Below are 15395 nucleotides of genomic sequence, written 5' to 3'. Positions count from 1 at the left end.
TGTGAATCTCAAGTTACATTTTTCACTGCCATGCGCAGCAGCATCTCCACTCATTCTTTTTATTCTGTCTCATATTAACATGGTAATGATGAGCGCAGAATGTCTTAAAAGGTCTTAAAAGGATACTGTTTTCTTTTTTCAAAATTAATCAGTTAATAGTGCTGCTCCAGCAGATTTCTGCATTGAAGTCCATTTTTAAAAAGAGCAAACTGATTTTTTTTAAATTTAATTTTGAAATCTGACATGGGACTAAACATATTGTCAGTTTCCCAGCTGCCCCAAGTCATGTGACTTGTGCTCTGATAAACTTCAGTCACTCTTTGCTGTTGTACTGCAAGTTGGAGTGATATCACCCCCTTCTTTCCTCCCCAGCAGCCTAACAACAGAACAATGGGAAGGTAACCAGATAACAGCTCCCTAACACAAGATAACAGCTGCCTGGTAGATCTAAGAACAGCACTCAATAGTAAAATCCAGGTCCCACTGAGACACATTCAGTTACATTGAGTAGGAGAAACAACAGCCTACCAGAAAGCAGTTCCATCCTAAAGTGCTGGCTCTTTCTGAAAGCACATGACCAGGCAAAATGACCTGAGATGCACCTACACACCAATATTAAAACTAGAAAGAAAATACACTTGTTGGTTCAGGAATGACATTTTATATTGTAGAGTGTAATTTAGAAATTAGCAGACCTATGGCACTATAGATGCTGGGATCATCATAGGTCATTTTCCATAAAGGGAAGCCCCGCCTATCCGTGGCTTTTTGGTTAGACTCACCGGCCAAGAGTTATGCTACTGTTCCCAGTTTTTCAGCGCCCATTGATCCCCAGTGTAACAGCACCTAGTGTATTTTAGGCTTAATCTGCACTTCAAGATTTGTTAGCACTACATTTAGAAATAGCTGAGTTGTACATGAATACAGATAATTACAGATGGAAGCCAGTGGGCTCTCAAATGATGTTTTTTTCCCAAAATCTGATCATATCTTCAGATGATATTACATCGGCAATCTGATGTATGGGGAAGAAAAACATGCACTAGATAACAGGTTGCTGTTGTGCTTAAAAACCTGAAAAATGATATGTCCATTAAAGGTCTAAAAATGCAGCCTTTAATATAATGGACTTACCTGCCCAGACAATCAGCAGCCCTATAACAGGGAGCCTTTAAGTTTGTCTCCATCTTGGATCTTGTTAGGCCAGCATTTGTGTGCCATTGGCACTGCACATGCTCAGTGTGCTCTGGACTGTTGTTGAGAATTTAAGCTTAGGGTCATCGGAAACAATCAAGAAAACGAGGATTGTCTGTTATTGAAGCTATTCGTACTGGGGCATCTTCAGAGGCACAGATCTTCACTTCTAAAGGACTGTGGTTGCATTGGGTTGGTAGAGAACCCCAAAATATGTGTAGCCTAATTCTTTTTTTAAAGGAGAACTAAAGCCCAACTAAAGAAGTAGCTAGAAATAGTGTACATTGTGTTTTGTGCTTCTGTACCAGCCCAAGGCAACCACAGCCCTTTAGCAGTAAAGATCTGTGTCTCCAAAGATGCCCCAGTAGCTCCCCATCTTCTTTTTTGCTGATTCACTGATTCACATGCTCTGTGCTGCTGTCACTTACTGAGCTTAGGGAGCCACTCACAATATACAGTACACATAGAATAGAAATGTCACAATATAAGGCTGATTAGTAATTAATACACATAATTACTACATGGCAGCACAGAAACCAGTGCAATTAGCATCAGAATTTAATAATCAGCAAACCTGTAGCATCATCTTATATTACAGCCAGGGAAGCTCATTTTCTGCTGGATAATTACGAGCCCTAAGCTTAGCTTCTCAACAGCCAATCAGAGCCCACTGAGCATGTGAGTGTCACAGACACTTTCCAAGATGGTGACCCCCTGTGACAAGTTTGAAGTCCTGGATCATTGCTGCTATTGACAAGCTCAAACTTTAGCCTCGTGCAATAAATTCAGTATATAGATTATTGCAAATTTAGCCACATTCATTTGTAGGGTTTAGTTCTCCTTTAAGACTTGTTTATGTTATACTCTCGTGCTATGCTTTGAACTACAGATAACCATGTACTTTTTCCTCTCGTATTGGTCTTCCTTTAAATAAACCAGTCATAGCCAAGAATAACATACCTCTGCACGACAGTTGTGACCAATACATAAGGGGCAGATTTATCAAGGGTTGAATTTCGAATTCATGTGGTTTTTTTTTGTTTGTTGTTTTAAAACTCCCATGAACTCAAAATTCAACCAATCGAAATTTATTATTGAAATCTAATTTTTTAAACTCGAGTGAATAGGATCGACCCGAAAACTCGAGACGATTTCGATTCGAGTTTTTTCTCCGAAAAAAACCTTGAATGTCAGGAAGGCTGCAAACAATTCAGAATTGATGCTTGGATGTCTCCCATTGACTTAAACAGGAATTCGCTGCTTTTAGGTGGCGAATACTCAAAATTAGGGATGCACCGAATCTAGGATTCGGTTCGGGATTCGGCCTTTTTCAGCAGGATTCAGATTCGGCCGAATTCTAATTTGGATATGCAGGTAGGGAAATCGCGTGACTTTTTGTCACAAAACAAAGAGGTAAAAAATGTTTTCCCCTTTTGGGGTTCAGCCGAATCCAAAATAGTGGATTTTGTGCATCCCTAGTCGAAATCGAGTTCTTAAAGGGCCAGAGTATGATAAATCTTAAAAATTTAATTTTTTTTAATTGAATTTGGATAACTCCCTGGTCGTATATGCCAGTTTTGACAATTTTGATTTCAAATTTTCAATTCGACCCTTGTTAAATCTGGCCCATAATCTTCTGTGCGAGGCAGAGTAACTCTTCCAACTTCATTTTTGGAAAGATGTTACATTTTTACCAATCTGCTGAAATAAAAAACTTATATTTTTAGCATTGGGTATTTTTTTGTACATTATCTTGCTAAACGTTGTCTCTCATGTACAGAAGTGTTGTGCGTCTCTGCTGATCCGATTTGAATTCTGACCATGTGCCTTTCTGTGGATTTATTGGCAGCCGAGATCTCTGGACGATGAGTCTCCCTCTTCCTGGTGTAAACAGTTGGCTTGCTAAGGATTCTGGGAGATGTAGTTGGCATTGTGAATCTGACATCACCTTTAAGTTGAAAGCCTAGATCCTCATCATAGTCTAGTCTGCCTCCTCTTACACAGGGTAACTGTATGTGCCAAATCACGTTTAGCATTCAAATACATTAATCTACTTTTTTTAATAACCATAATGTTTGTGTTGGAGCCCCCTGCTCATGTCTTATGTCTAAATTATTCCTAAAATAAAATCAAAAGCTTCGTAATTTTCATTTTAAATGTGGAAAGCAGAGCCGTTGTTGTTATTGGGCGACAGTTACCTTTGAGGACGAATTTGGAGCTAAAGCAGGTGTGTACCAAGATCCAGTATGGCATGACTGATTTATATCCATCTGTCTGCCATAGATTTATATAGAAATTATTGTCAACAGGCAAAAATGGACTTTAAAGGATAAGTAAACCTTTAAAATAAATGAATGTAAAATTGATGAGAGTGCTATTCTAAGTACTTTTTTAATTTACATTCATTATTTATTCTTTTCTCATTCCAAGATATTAAGGGATATGTGTACTGTTAATATGAATGAATTTTTGTTCCAACAGCGCCATCTGCTGGTCAGTTTCCCACCAGTCTGACCACCAAGTAGTCAAGGAAGTTTGCAGGAGAAAGAAAGAGACTACTCTGATGTCAGTTTCGCATCAGTCTGACCACTAAGTAGTCAAGGAAGTTGTCCGGAGAAAGAAAGAGGCTGCTCTGACGTAGGTTTCCCACCAGTCTAAGCACTAAGTAGTCAAGGAAGTTGTCAGGAGAAAGAAAGAGACTACTCTGATGTCAGTTTCCTACCAGTCTGCCCACTAAGTAGTCAAGGAAGTTGTCAGGAGAAAGAGGCTGCTCTGACGTCAGTTTCCCACCAGTCTGACCACTAAGTAGACAAGGAAATTGTCAGAAGAAAGAAAGAGACTACTCTGATGTCAGTTTCCCACCAGTCTGACCACTAAGTAGTCAAGGAAATTGTCAGGAGAAAGAAAGAGACTTTAGAAAGGTTTCTAATTGTTTTCCTAAGCAGAAGAACATCAGAGCAGCCTCTTTCTTTCTCCTGACAACTTCCTTGACTACTTGGTGGTCAGACTGTTGGGACACTGACCAGCAGGTGGCGCTATTGGAACAGAATTCATTCATATTAACAGTACATGTATCCCTTAATATCTTGGAATAAAAAATAAACTAATAATGAAAGTAAATGACAAAAGTGCTTAGAATAAATAGCCCCCTCATCAATTTTACATTCACTTATTTTAAAGCTTAACTTATCCTTTAAGCACATTAACTTTAATGGAAGGCAGCCCAAGCACAGCCAATGACAAATCCAGCCCTGACTTCAACTGTACATATACCTGGGGAGACAACATTGGGACACACCGACGTCTGCAGACCCCCAATACTGCCCTGTTTGCTTTATCAGCGGCAGGGTTTTAGGATTGTTAAACCGCCTCCCATTAATCTTTTTGGACTTATCACCACAATCCGATTTCCTCCTCTTTGATGTCTGAAATGGGTTGGAAGTCTCTGTGGCTCATGGCAGGCGGGGAGCTTTCACCACTGGTGTACGAACTATGAAAACTGCACCGGTGAATATTCCTGCGCTTGAGCAATCAAACTGCCTGAAAGAGCTTAATTTAGTGCTTCAGCTGTTGGCAGGGTTAACGGACTAATTTGTTTGTGCAGGAACTACACCAAACCACAGACACATATAACTCCTGAATATGACACTTTCCTGTGCAACTAGCATTTGCCTCACACTGATCTAGCTATCTGCACAGATTCTATCTGATCCCCAATGTAAGCAGCAGTCCTGTCCTGCTTTATGGCAGCTGAGATTCTAGCTATCTGTATAACAGAACATTCTGTCCCAGTGGCTGCACAGATCCTATCTCACCACATTGTAAGCAGCAGTCCTGTCCTGCTTTATGGCTGAGATTCTAGCTATCTGTATAACAGAGCATTCTGTCCCAGTGGCTGCACAGATCCTATCTGATCCCCATTGTAAGCAGCAGTCCTGTCCTGCTTTATGGCAGCTGAGATTCTAGCTATCTGTATAACAGAACATTCTGTCCCAGTGGCTGCACAGATCCTATCTGATCCTGAATGTAAGCAGCAGTCCTGTCCTGCTTTATGGCAGCTGAGATTCTAGCTATCTGTATAACAGAACATTCTGTCCCAGTGGCTGCACAGATCCTATCTGATCCCCATTGTAAGCAGCAGTCCTGTCCTGCTTTATGGCAGCTGAGATTCTAACTATCTGTATAACATTCTGTCACAGTGAATACTTAATGTTTCTCTTGCAAATATTGTTGAAAATCCATCTCAGGCTGTTGCCTGACGCACCCAATATGTGTCCACACATGTCTGCAACATAGGAAAAATGTAATCAACTCGATCCAATATCAGTTCTTACATGAACTCACACTGCCCAAGGAAAGGAGAGACGTCCAACTCTCAGAGAGGAATCTGGATATACAAGTTTATGAGATACAAATATCACGCAGTTATTAAGAACATGTGCAAATCCCAATAATATGAGTTCTGCTGAACTGCCTTTATAAGGCAATAATATCAGTGTATATACAGAATGCCCTCCCTGCTCGGCACTAAACTGGTCTTGTTGGTGGATATGGTTTAAATTAGAGTAAATACTAGCGAGAGCTGGAGCAAGTCTCGTATATCTTCATCTGAATTCTGCTGAGATACATATGAACACGGATCAGTGCAATGTGACCCTTTGCGTGTAGATCCAAATAGCACCCAGATTGTGTGTCTCCAACCCGTGTGACTGTTGCATCTGAAACCAGAGAGTTCCCTGTGCTTTCCTGCTGTGTCATTTTATTATATACATTAGAGATGTCCAAACTGCAGCCCTCCAGCTGGTTATGTACTTTAATGTAGGGATGCACCAAATCCAGGATTCGGTTCGGGATTCGGCCAGGATATGGCCGGGTTATGAAAGTATGAACACATTTCTGTGGTTTTTATGTGTTATTACAGTTTTTCTAATGAAGGTGAATTGCCCTTTAAGCTGCAAGTCACAGTTTCTTCAATTGTTGCTTTGCTTATCTTAAATTGTTACAATTGCTTCTTTGCTTATCTTAAATTGTTACAAGTTTCTTTGCTTATCTTAAATTGTTACAATTGTTTCTTTGCTTATCTTAAATTGTTACAATTGTTTCTTTGCTTATCTTAAATTGTTACAATTGTTTCTTTGCTTATCTAAAATTGTCACAAATGAGTCCTGCGCGGAACTAATTTGTGAAACCCGCACCCAGACCCACAACCCGCATACTTACCCGCTTGGACCCGCTACCCGACCCACAAGCACCTTTTCGCAACTCGATTTGCGACCCGCTGACCATCAAGAAACATGAAGTGCTGTCGTAAACTGGAAGTGACATCATTAGAAGTAGGCGTGATCAGAAAAAAAGGAGTAAAACAGGAAGTGCTGTCATTGTAAACCGGAAGTGGTATCATTAGAAGTAGGCGGGTTCAGAAAAAAAAGGAGTAAAACAGGAAGTGCTATCATTGTAAACCGGAAGTGGTATCATTAGAAGTAGGCGGGATCAGAAAAAAAGGAGTAAAACAGGAAGTGCTATCATTGTAAACTGGAAGTGATGTCATTAGAAGTAGGCGGGATCAGAAAAAAAGGAGTAAAACTCACTATTCGACGCAGCCCACGATCCGCAAACCGGGAGAACCGCCAACCTGCGTCTATACCTGCTCCCGAAACGTCTACCTGCATGGTACCTCAGCTTTTTAGGGGTAACCCGCAGGTACCCGACCCGCTGCAGGACTCTAACAAATGTATCCAAGTGCACCTGTCACTTATTCTGGGCTTTCTGCAAATTATGTTTTAGAAATTTTGTATCTTTTCTTGCTGTTCAGTGCTGGAGATCAATGAGAAAGTCGGGACATTTCAGTAACACTGAACTGGACTGTGGGTTGAGCTGTCAAAATCGGGAGTGTCCCACAAAAAACGGGACAGTTGGGAGGTATGATGTAGTAAGTATATTAAAGGGCCACAGCCATCAGAAATCACGGCCTGTATGACTTAGCTAACTTCCAACTAAATAGAATCAGCCCTGCTTTATTTTTAAAAGGGTTGTTCACCTTTGAGTTAACTTTTATTATGATGTAGAGAGGGATATTCTGAGACAATTTGCAATTGGTTTTCATTTTCTATTATTTGTTATTTTTTTTTAAAGGAGACATATAGTATAAATGAAAAACGCTAATTTTGTAGGCAGTTATGAGTAATATATGGTGTTGCTTTTACATGGTGCTAAAAATTAATATCTTTAAAAATAGCCCCTTTATTGGAGCTCCCTATAGATGTTCTCTGGTCCCAGTTTCAAATGAGGGGTGGGCGTGTCCTAACGGTCCCTGGAGGGGACAGCCAATCACAGTCACGGAAGCACAGACAGGCTTCAGTTCCCTATCAGGTCCTGCTAGCTGCTGATTGGTTCCTGTCCTACAGTGCAGTGAGTGCACAGCTGCTTGCACAGCCGGGGAATTCAGGGAGCAGGAAGTGGACTGGAAGAGAAGGGAGGGATTATTGGGGTTTCTGCAGAAATATCAATAAATCAGCCTGAAACACTACTTTTTAAAGCACAATTCTTCTATATCTAAGGGTAAGGTCACACGGGGAGATATAATCACCCGGCGACTAATCGCCTCTTGTTCTGGGCGACAATTTCCCCAAACTGCTTTCATCTGCCTTCCCGACAGCTATAATGAAAAATCGCCAGCAGGATGGCAATTTCGGGCGACTTTGGAAAACGAAGCCCCGCGAGTGCCATCCCGCTGGCGATTTTTCATTATAGCCAGCGCAAAGGCAGGGGAAAACAGTTCAGGGAGCATTTCAGCATTTTGGTGGCTAGGGTCCAGATTCCCCTAGCAACCATTCATTGATTTGAGAGGCTGGAATATGAATAGGAGAGGCCTGAATGGAAAGACGAGTAATAATATGTCATAATTAGAATATATTTGTGGCCTTACAGAGCATTTGATTTTTAGATGGCATCAGTGACCCCCCATTTGATGGCGGAAAGAGTGAGAAGGCAAAAAATTATAAGAAAACTATAAAAAAATAAACTATGGATGCACCGAATTCCAGGATTCGGTTCGGGATTTGGCCTATTTCAGCAGGATTTGAATTCGGCAACATCCTTATGCCTGGCCAAACTGAATCCAAATCCGAAGGGAAATTTTGTCATTTTTTGTCACAAAAAAATGGGAATTGGTATTTGGCTGATTCCTTCAGGACGGGGATTCAACCAAATCCCAAATAGAGGATTCGGTGCATCCCTAAAATAAACAGTGAAGACCAACTGAAAAGTTGCTTAGGATACTAACCATTCTATCACATAGTAAAAGTTAATTTAAAGGTGAATCAACCCTTTAATAGACGTCTGCAAATGTTGCTTTACCTTGGGGCCCTCCACAATGAACTGACTGGTCCCTATAGTGTATAATTAGATTCCTCTTATTTATATCCCTCGGATTCAGGGAATGAACAGGAGGGTTCCATGCTTTTCCCTGGAGTGCGTTTGCAGGAGAGACGGGTGCTTTCCTTAAACATAAAGAGGAACTTGTTCTCGCCCTAAATGCCCATAAACTGGTATCTAGTAAATCTGCTGGGCCTGTCATTTCTAACAGCTGCTTTTTATCTTCCAGAACATTTTTTGGAGCCCGGAAAAAAAACCCTTGAATTCATCGGATTCTTCCATTGCTGGTATGTGTGAATGCCTCGGCTTAAAGGGCCAGTAACTCCAACAGAACAAGGCATTTATAAATAATGGACTTACACCCTTCCTTAGGGAGAAGAGCCAAGTGCAATAAACAGGATTCACAGCCAAAATCTTACGCTTCCTTCTGCAGCCACAGATGTGAGTATAATTCAATATACAAACCTACTCTACTCACCTTGTGAAACTGAACTGAAAGTTAATGCCCAACCATTTGAACGTGTATGGCCAGTGCCCTTCAGACCAATAATCCTAGGTTCCTGGTGGATCAAGGATTATGATTGTACCTGTTTGAAAACATTAAAAAAAAAAAAAATTCTAATAGTGCAGCACCAGCAGAATTCTGCACTGAAATCCATTTTTCAAAAGAGCAAACAGATTTTTTTATATTTCATTTTGAAATCTGACATGGGGCTAGACATATTGTCAGTTTCCCAGCTGCCCCCAGTCATGTGACTTGTGCTCTGATAAACTTCAGTCAATCTTTACTGCTGTACTGCAAGTTGGAGTGATATCACCCCTCCCCCCCAGCAGCCTACAGTGGGAAGGTAAACAGATAGCAGCTCCCTAACACAAGATAACAGCTGCCTGGTAGATCTAAGAACAGCACTCAATAATAAAATCCAGGTCCCACTGAGACACATTCAGTTACATTGAGTAGGAGAAACAACAGCCTGCCAGAAAGCAGTTCCATCCTAAAGTGCTGGCTCTTTCTGAAAGCAAATGACCAGGCAAAATGACCTGAGATTCACCTACACACCAATATTACAACTAAAATAAATACACTTGCTGGTTCAGGAATGACATTTTATATTGTAGAGTGAATTATTTGCAGTGTAATTTAGAAATAAAAGCTACACCATAAAAATCCTGCTGTCGGGGGCACCTTTCTGCATAGAGCTCTAACAGATCACTCTCTGGTTACCAGCGTCAGGGAACCTAACAACCAGCAAATGGTTTTAGTCCCGGGCTGGAGTTAATGAATAGAAAAGTAAATAATTTAAAAACCACAGATCAGTAAATAAATAAAGAGTTTGCACCGTTCCTTAGATACTAAGGGTGGGGCCGACCGTATCCAGTTAAACTATAAATCCAGCAACCTCTGACAGCTGGGGATGCTGGGAGTTGTAGTGAACAGACAGAGGCATGCTGGCAGTCTATATTATTTTTGTTAGCTCCTGTTGGTGATGTGATTACAAAGCATAGTAGGAGTTTGCTGTGCAAGTGCACTAGATGAAGTCAGGAGTGTATCCTGAGATGGGTAAGTGTGGTCGGGTGCTGGTGCTCTCAGTTGTGCTCAATGGCAGGAAACGTGCAGCTGCTTTGCACAGACACTGCAACTACAAACAGAAGCATTCGGGATACACAACGAGGTTCAACGTCAGACACCCAACTATACAAACCGCAGCTCTGACAGCTCTTCCCTGCTGTGACTCAATGGGTGCCCCCTAAATAATCCTCTTGTAGGCCCATATCTTCCATTTATGGACATTAAAGGTAACATGAGCACTTTAGCTTTCCGGGCTCTTCTTGTATCTATTCTATAAGATCTAGCAAAGCCCCTAGGGATAAGGGTTAATTCACAGCTTCCTTCCCCTCATACTGACAGACTCAAGCAACTCTACAAGACTGGTAGGCGACCTTCATTTAATATGCAGGTGGCTTCTTCACTATTTTTATAACTTCTAATATCCTTATAATTTATAATAGGGGGTACACGATCTCTTATAAGATATTTAGAGTTCCCTATATAACTCAGCCTGCAGCCTTGTAAATTTATATGGTCACAAAACAACCCCTCAGTGACTTCTAATGTCCTTATCATTTACAGTAGGGGGTATATTATCCCTTATAATACATGAGTGATACTCAGAGTTCCCTGTATAACTCAGCCTGCAGCCTTGTGTCTTTATATGGTCACAGAACCCCTCAGTGACTTCTAATATCCTTATCATTTACAGTAGGGGGTACATTATCCCATATAATACACGAGTGATACTCAGAGTTCCCTGTATAACTCAGCCTGCAGCCTTGTGCCTTTATATGGTCACAGAACAACTCCTCAATGACTTCTAATATCCTTATCATTTACAGTAGGGGGTACATTATCCATTATAATACATGAGTGATACTCAGAGTTCCCTGTATAACTCAGCCTGCAGCCTTGTGTCTTTATATGGTCACAGAACAACCCCTCAGTGACTTCTAATATCCTTATCATTTACAGTAGGGGGTACATTATCCCTTATAATACATGAGTGATACTCAGAGTTCCCTGTATAACTCAGCCTGCAGCCTTGTGCCTTTATATGGTCACATAACCCCTCAGTGACTTCTAATATCCTTATCATTTACAGTAGGGGGTACATTATCCCTTATAATACATGAGTGATACTCAGAGTTCTCTGTATAACACAGCCTGCAGCTTTGTGCCTTTATATGGTCACAGAACAACCCCTCAGTGACTTCTAATATCCTTATCATTTACAGTAGGGGGTATATCATCCCTTATAGTACAGTTCCCAGGCAAATCTGACAAGGCTGGAGAGGTCTGGGCTATGAATTCCTACTGTAAATGAAGGCTGTAGACAACAGTGCGTTTGCCCCAAGGGGAAGAATATGTGGTATCTATTTTAATTATTTACAGAGAAGGCTAAAGCCTAAATAAATTGTGAGGAGTCATCTTGTATCATTCCCAAACATACATGTAATAATCAAGGACTTAACAATAGGAAGTGAGTATTTAATAAGAATGTTGATATACTGGAACAGGCTGGCAGGTCAGGGAATCCAAGGAATGCATGAGACAGAGCACATCTTAGCCTGCACTGCACAAACATCTGGGTGCCCAAAATTGACTGGATGGACCAGTCTGCTCTGCTCTCATTTCCCTACAGAAATAGGGATTGGTAGCACTAGATAGGTACCTAATAAATAAGGACAGAGACAAGAGGAAAGTGTTGGAAGGGTTACTGTCTGCTCTGCTCTCATTTCCCTACAGAAATAGGGATTGGTAGCACTAGATAGGTACCTAATATATAAGGACAGAGACAAGAGAATGTGTTGGAAGGGTTACTGTCTGCTCTCTCTTTTCCCTACAGAAATAGGGATTGGTAGCACTAGATAGGTGCCTAATATATAAGGACAGAGACAAGAGGAAAGTTTTGGAAGGGTTACTGCCTGCTCTGCTCTCATTTCCCTACAGAAATAGGGATTGGTAGCACTAGATAGGTACCTAATATATACGGGTAGAGACAAGAGGAAAGTGTTGGAAGGGTTACTGTCTGCTCTGCTGTCATTTCCCTACAGAAATAGGGGTTGGTAGCACTAGATAGGTACCTAATATATAAGGACAGAGACAAGAGAATGTGTTGGAAGGGTTACTACCTGCTCTGCTTATATACTTACTTGTTATCACTAATCAATGAGCAATCACTTTAACCTCAGCCAAGTGACCGCTAAGTATTCTTAAGGCTAATTTGAGGAAATCTGTTTATTGTTGGGTGCAAGTTTGTACATGTGAGTGCGGCCCCCTGGTTTTTCTGTGTGCGGCTCAGCGAGGAAGTGAGTATGAATCTGAGTTGCGAGGGTTTTGCTCTTGATATTGTTGAACAGGAAACGTGAGAGAGACAGGCAGGCAAGCTGAGACCAGTAACAAACACAGTCTCTTAGACCTGCCTCTCAACAGACCTGGTATCTCACCCTGACACACAGCAGCCGCACTTTTCCTTCTGCCACAGCCCAGGGATTACACAGACACTGGCACAGCCTTAAAGAGGGCCACGAGCCTTACACCTGGCAATGCCCCTCTCTTAGGCTCTACTTCTTTATTCTCCTCTCTTTACTTGTACTGTAGGCTTCTACCTGCCTCTTTTTCCTGCCTGGCTGGCACACACCCATTTCTCTGGCCATAAAACACTTTATGTACCGTGGGCAGCACCCCATAATCTCCAGAAAACATCGGCGACAGAAGTGAGACCCGTGGAATTGTGAGCAAGGAAGAAATGAAGAGGGTGTCCGAGGTTCCTTTTGGGCTCAAGCATTGAAGGGCAGCAGGTGAGACCCGTATTTCAGTTCTGCTGAATCTGCAGTTATGCTCTCAACTCTTTATATGGGTGGCACAGCACTTGGCATCACTGCTGCGATTTTTGGTTTGAATTCAGCCAGGGCATAATGTGTGGGGTGTAGGAATGTCACCCCTGTGTTCATGTAAGATTCAAGCTACAGTCCAGAAACAACAAGGGTAATTAAAGTGAATTTAGGGTCGGTGGGATGGAGAGACACTGGAGAGACACCGGAGAGACACCTGGAACCCTTGGGTGGGTGATAGATGGATATAATATTTCCTCTGACAGTTCAATATACTGTACATCAGCCTCCTGCACTTTGACTTCAAATGAAGTCCACCCTATTCCTGTGTTAAGGGCTCCTGTTTTAAGCTCCTCTAGGGCAGGGACTGATATATATGGTTTAAAAAACAACTCCATAGTAAGCACTGCCAGCACCATATCAATGAAGGATACTAATAATAACTAGCATGCTGAACGGCTAATTAACAGTTAATTTAGATACACAGTGCATGGCTAGTTTTCTACTAGTGCAGTCTGCATCCAAATGAAATATATCTGCACACTCTGTTTTATGTTTACTGTACAATACATCCCCCTTCAGCATTATCTGCCTTGTACTGTCCATGATGTCTCGGGCCAATGGGTCGCTGGCCAACGGCTGGACTAGATATAGATATCTTCTTGTGGACTAGATATAGATATCTTCTTGTGGACTAGATATAGATATCTTCTTGCAGGCTAGTTATTGATATCTTCTTGTGGACTAGATATATATATATATATCTCCTTGTGGACTAGATATAGATATCTTCTCATGGGCTAGATATAGGTATCTTCTTGTGGACTAGATATAGGTATCTCCTTGTGGACTAGATATAGATATCTTCTCATGGGCTAGATCAGGGATCCCCAACCTTTAAAACCTGTGAGCAACATTCAGTAGTAAAAGGAGCTGGTGAGCAACACTAGCATAAAAAATGTTCTTGGGGTACCAAATAAGGGCTGTGATTGGCCATTTAGTAGCCCCTATGTGAATTGTCAACCTACATTGAGGCTCTGTTTGGCAGTACATTTGGTTTTTATGCAACCAAAACTTGCCTCCAAGCCTGGAATTCAAAAATAAGCTCCTGCTTTGAGGCCACTGGGAGCAACATCCAAGGGGTTGGGGAGCAACGTGTTGCTCATGAGCTAGTGGTTGGGAATCACTGGGCTAGATATAGATATCTTCTTGTGGACTAGATATAGATATCTACTCATGGACTTACATATAAATATCTTCTTGTGGACTAGATATCGATATCTTCTTGTGGACTAGATATAGATATCTTCTTGTGGACTAGATATGGATATCTTCTTGTGGACTAGATATCGATATCTTCTTGTGGACTAGATATAGATATCTTCTTGTGGACTAGATATGGATATCTTCTTGTGGACTAGATATAGATATCTTCTTGTGGAGTAGATATCGATATCTTCTTGTGGACTAGATATATATATCTTCTTGTGGACTAGATATGGATATCTTCTTGTGGGCTAGATATAGATATCTTCTTGTGGACTAGATATGGATATCTTCTTGTGGGCTAGATTTAGATATCTTCTTGTGGACTAGATATGGATATCTTCTTGTGGGCTAGATATAGATATCTTCTTGTGGACTAGATATGGATATCTTCTTGTGGGCTAGATATAGATATCTTCTTGTGGGCTAGACATAGATAGCTTCTTGTGGACTGTGAACTATTAAAGCACTCTGATTGGTAGACTGGGAGGTGATACCTAATACAAATCTAGCCTAAAAAGAAGTGTGTTTTGGTTGCCAAGTGTCACTGTCCATAGCAACCGTATTGTTTTTTTGAAGGCAAAGTACAAAGACAAATAATAAAAATGCTGAAAATCAATGTTCATTTTAAGGTGAACTGCTCCTTTACTTTTTGCTTGGGCATAAAGGGAGGGGGTTCAGTAACCAACTAATAACTCTATGGCATTTGTTAGAAACGTTTCCTTTAATTTTCTAATTAAGAAAGTGGCATTGTTTGGGCACCTCCCAAAAGAAGAGAAATGGAGGTCGCTGTGCCCTTTAGACGGTTTTTAACATCCGTATTGTTGTCATGTGTGCAATATAAACTGACACGGCAACAGCCAAATCATACAATGACTGGCCACATTTTCTTTAACCGCTCACCTGCTGAAGATATGTCTGGTAGCAGTCAGGTTCCCTCTTTAAGTGATGCCACTATTAGGGTACCTGTGGAGTAACCAATAGCAACCAAGGCAAGGTCTAGATTTTAGGGCAGGTTCAGGTGGTTCCTGCACAAAATCTTCGGGTTGCGGCAACCTAGCACTGCCTAAATTTGTATAAATTTATATAATTCCAGTGCCTAAATTTATAGACTTGCAGGTCTATAAATAGAGGAGGAACGGTCGAGAAATTCTCGACCCACACACCACTAT

General features: G+C 41.2%; 1 protein-coding gene across 5 annotated transcripts in view; it reads left to right on the top strand.

Moving 5' to 3' along the window:
- Positions 1 to 7053: 7053 nt before the first annotated feature.
- arhgap27.S (Rho GTPase activating protein 27 S homeolog) overlaps positions 7054 to 15395 on the top strand; it is a 64283-nt gene continuing 55941 nt past the window's right edge. The window contains exons 1-3 of one of the 5 annotated variants that reach the window (XM_041577960.1): positions 8500 to 8855; positions 8941 to 9009; positions 12725 to 12924. Coding sequence is in view for 3 of the 5 variants with exons in the window: in XM_041577958.1 (XP_041433892.1) it covers positions 9008 to 9009 (2 nt within the window). In the remaining 2 variants the exon portion in view is untranslated. Of the gene's footprint in view, positions 7114 to 8499; positions 9010 to 12498; positions 12925 to 15395 lie in introns of those variants that run through there. The other 4 variants (XM_041577958.1, XM_041577959.1, XM_018238146.2 and 1 more) reach the window with 4 other exon arrangements.

This window comes from Xenopus laevis, chromosome 9_10S, assembly GCF_017654675.1.
Source record: "Xenopus laevis strain J_2021 chromosome 9_10S, Xenopus_laevis_v10.1, whole genome shotgun sequence".
NCBI lineage: Eukaryota > Metazoa > Chordata > Amphibia > Anura > Pipidae > Xenopus > Xenopus laevis.
This window is presented reverse-complemented; position numbering and strand designations above follow the sequence as displayed.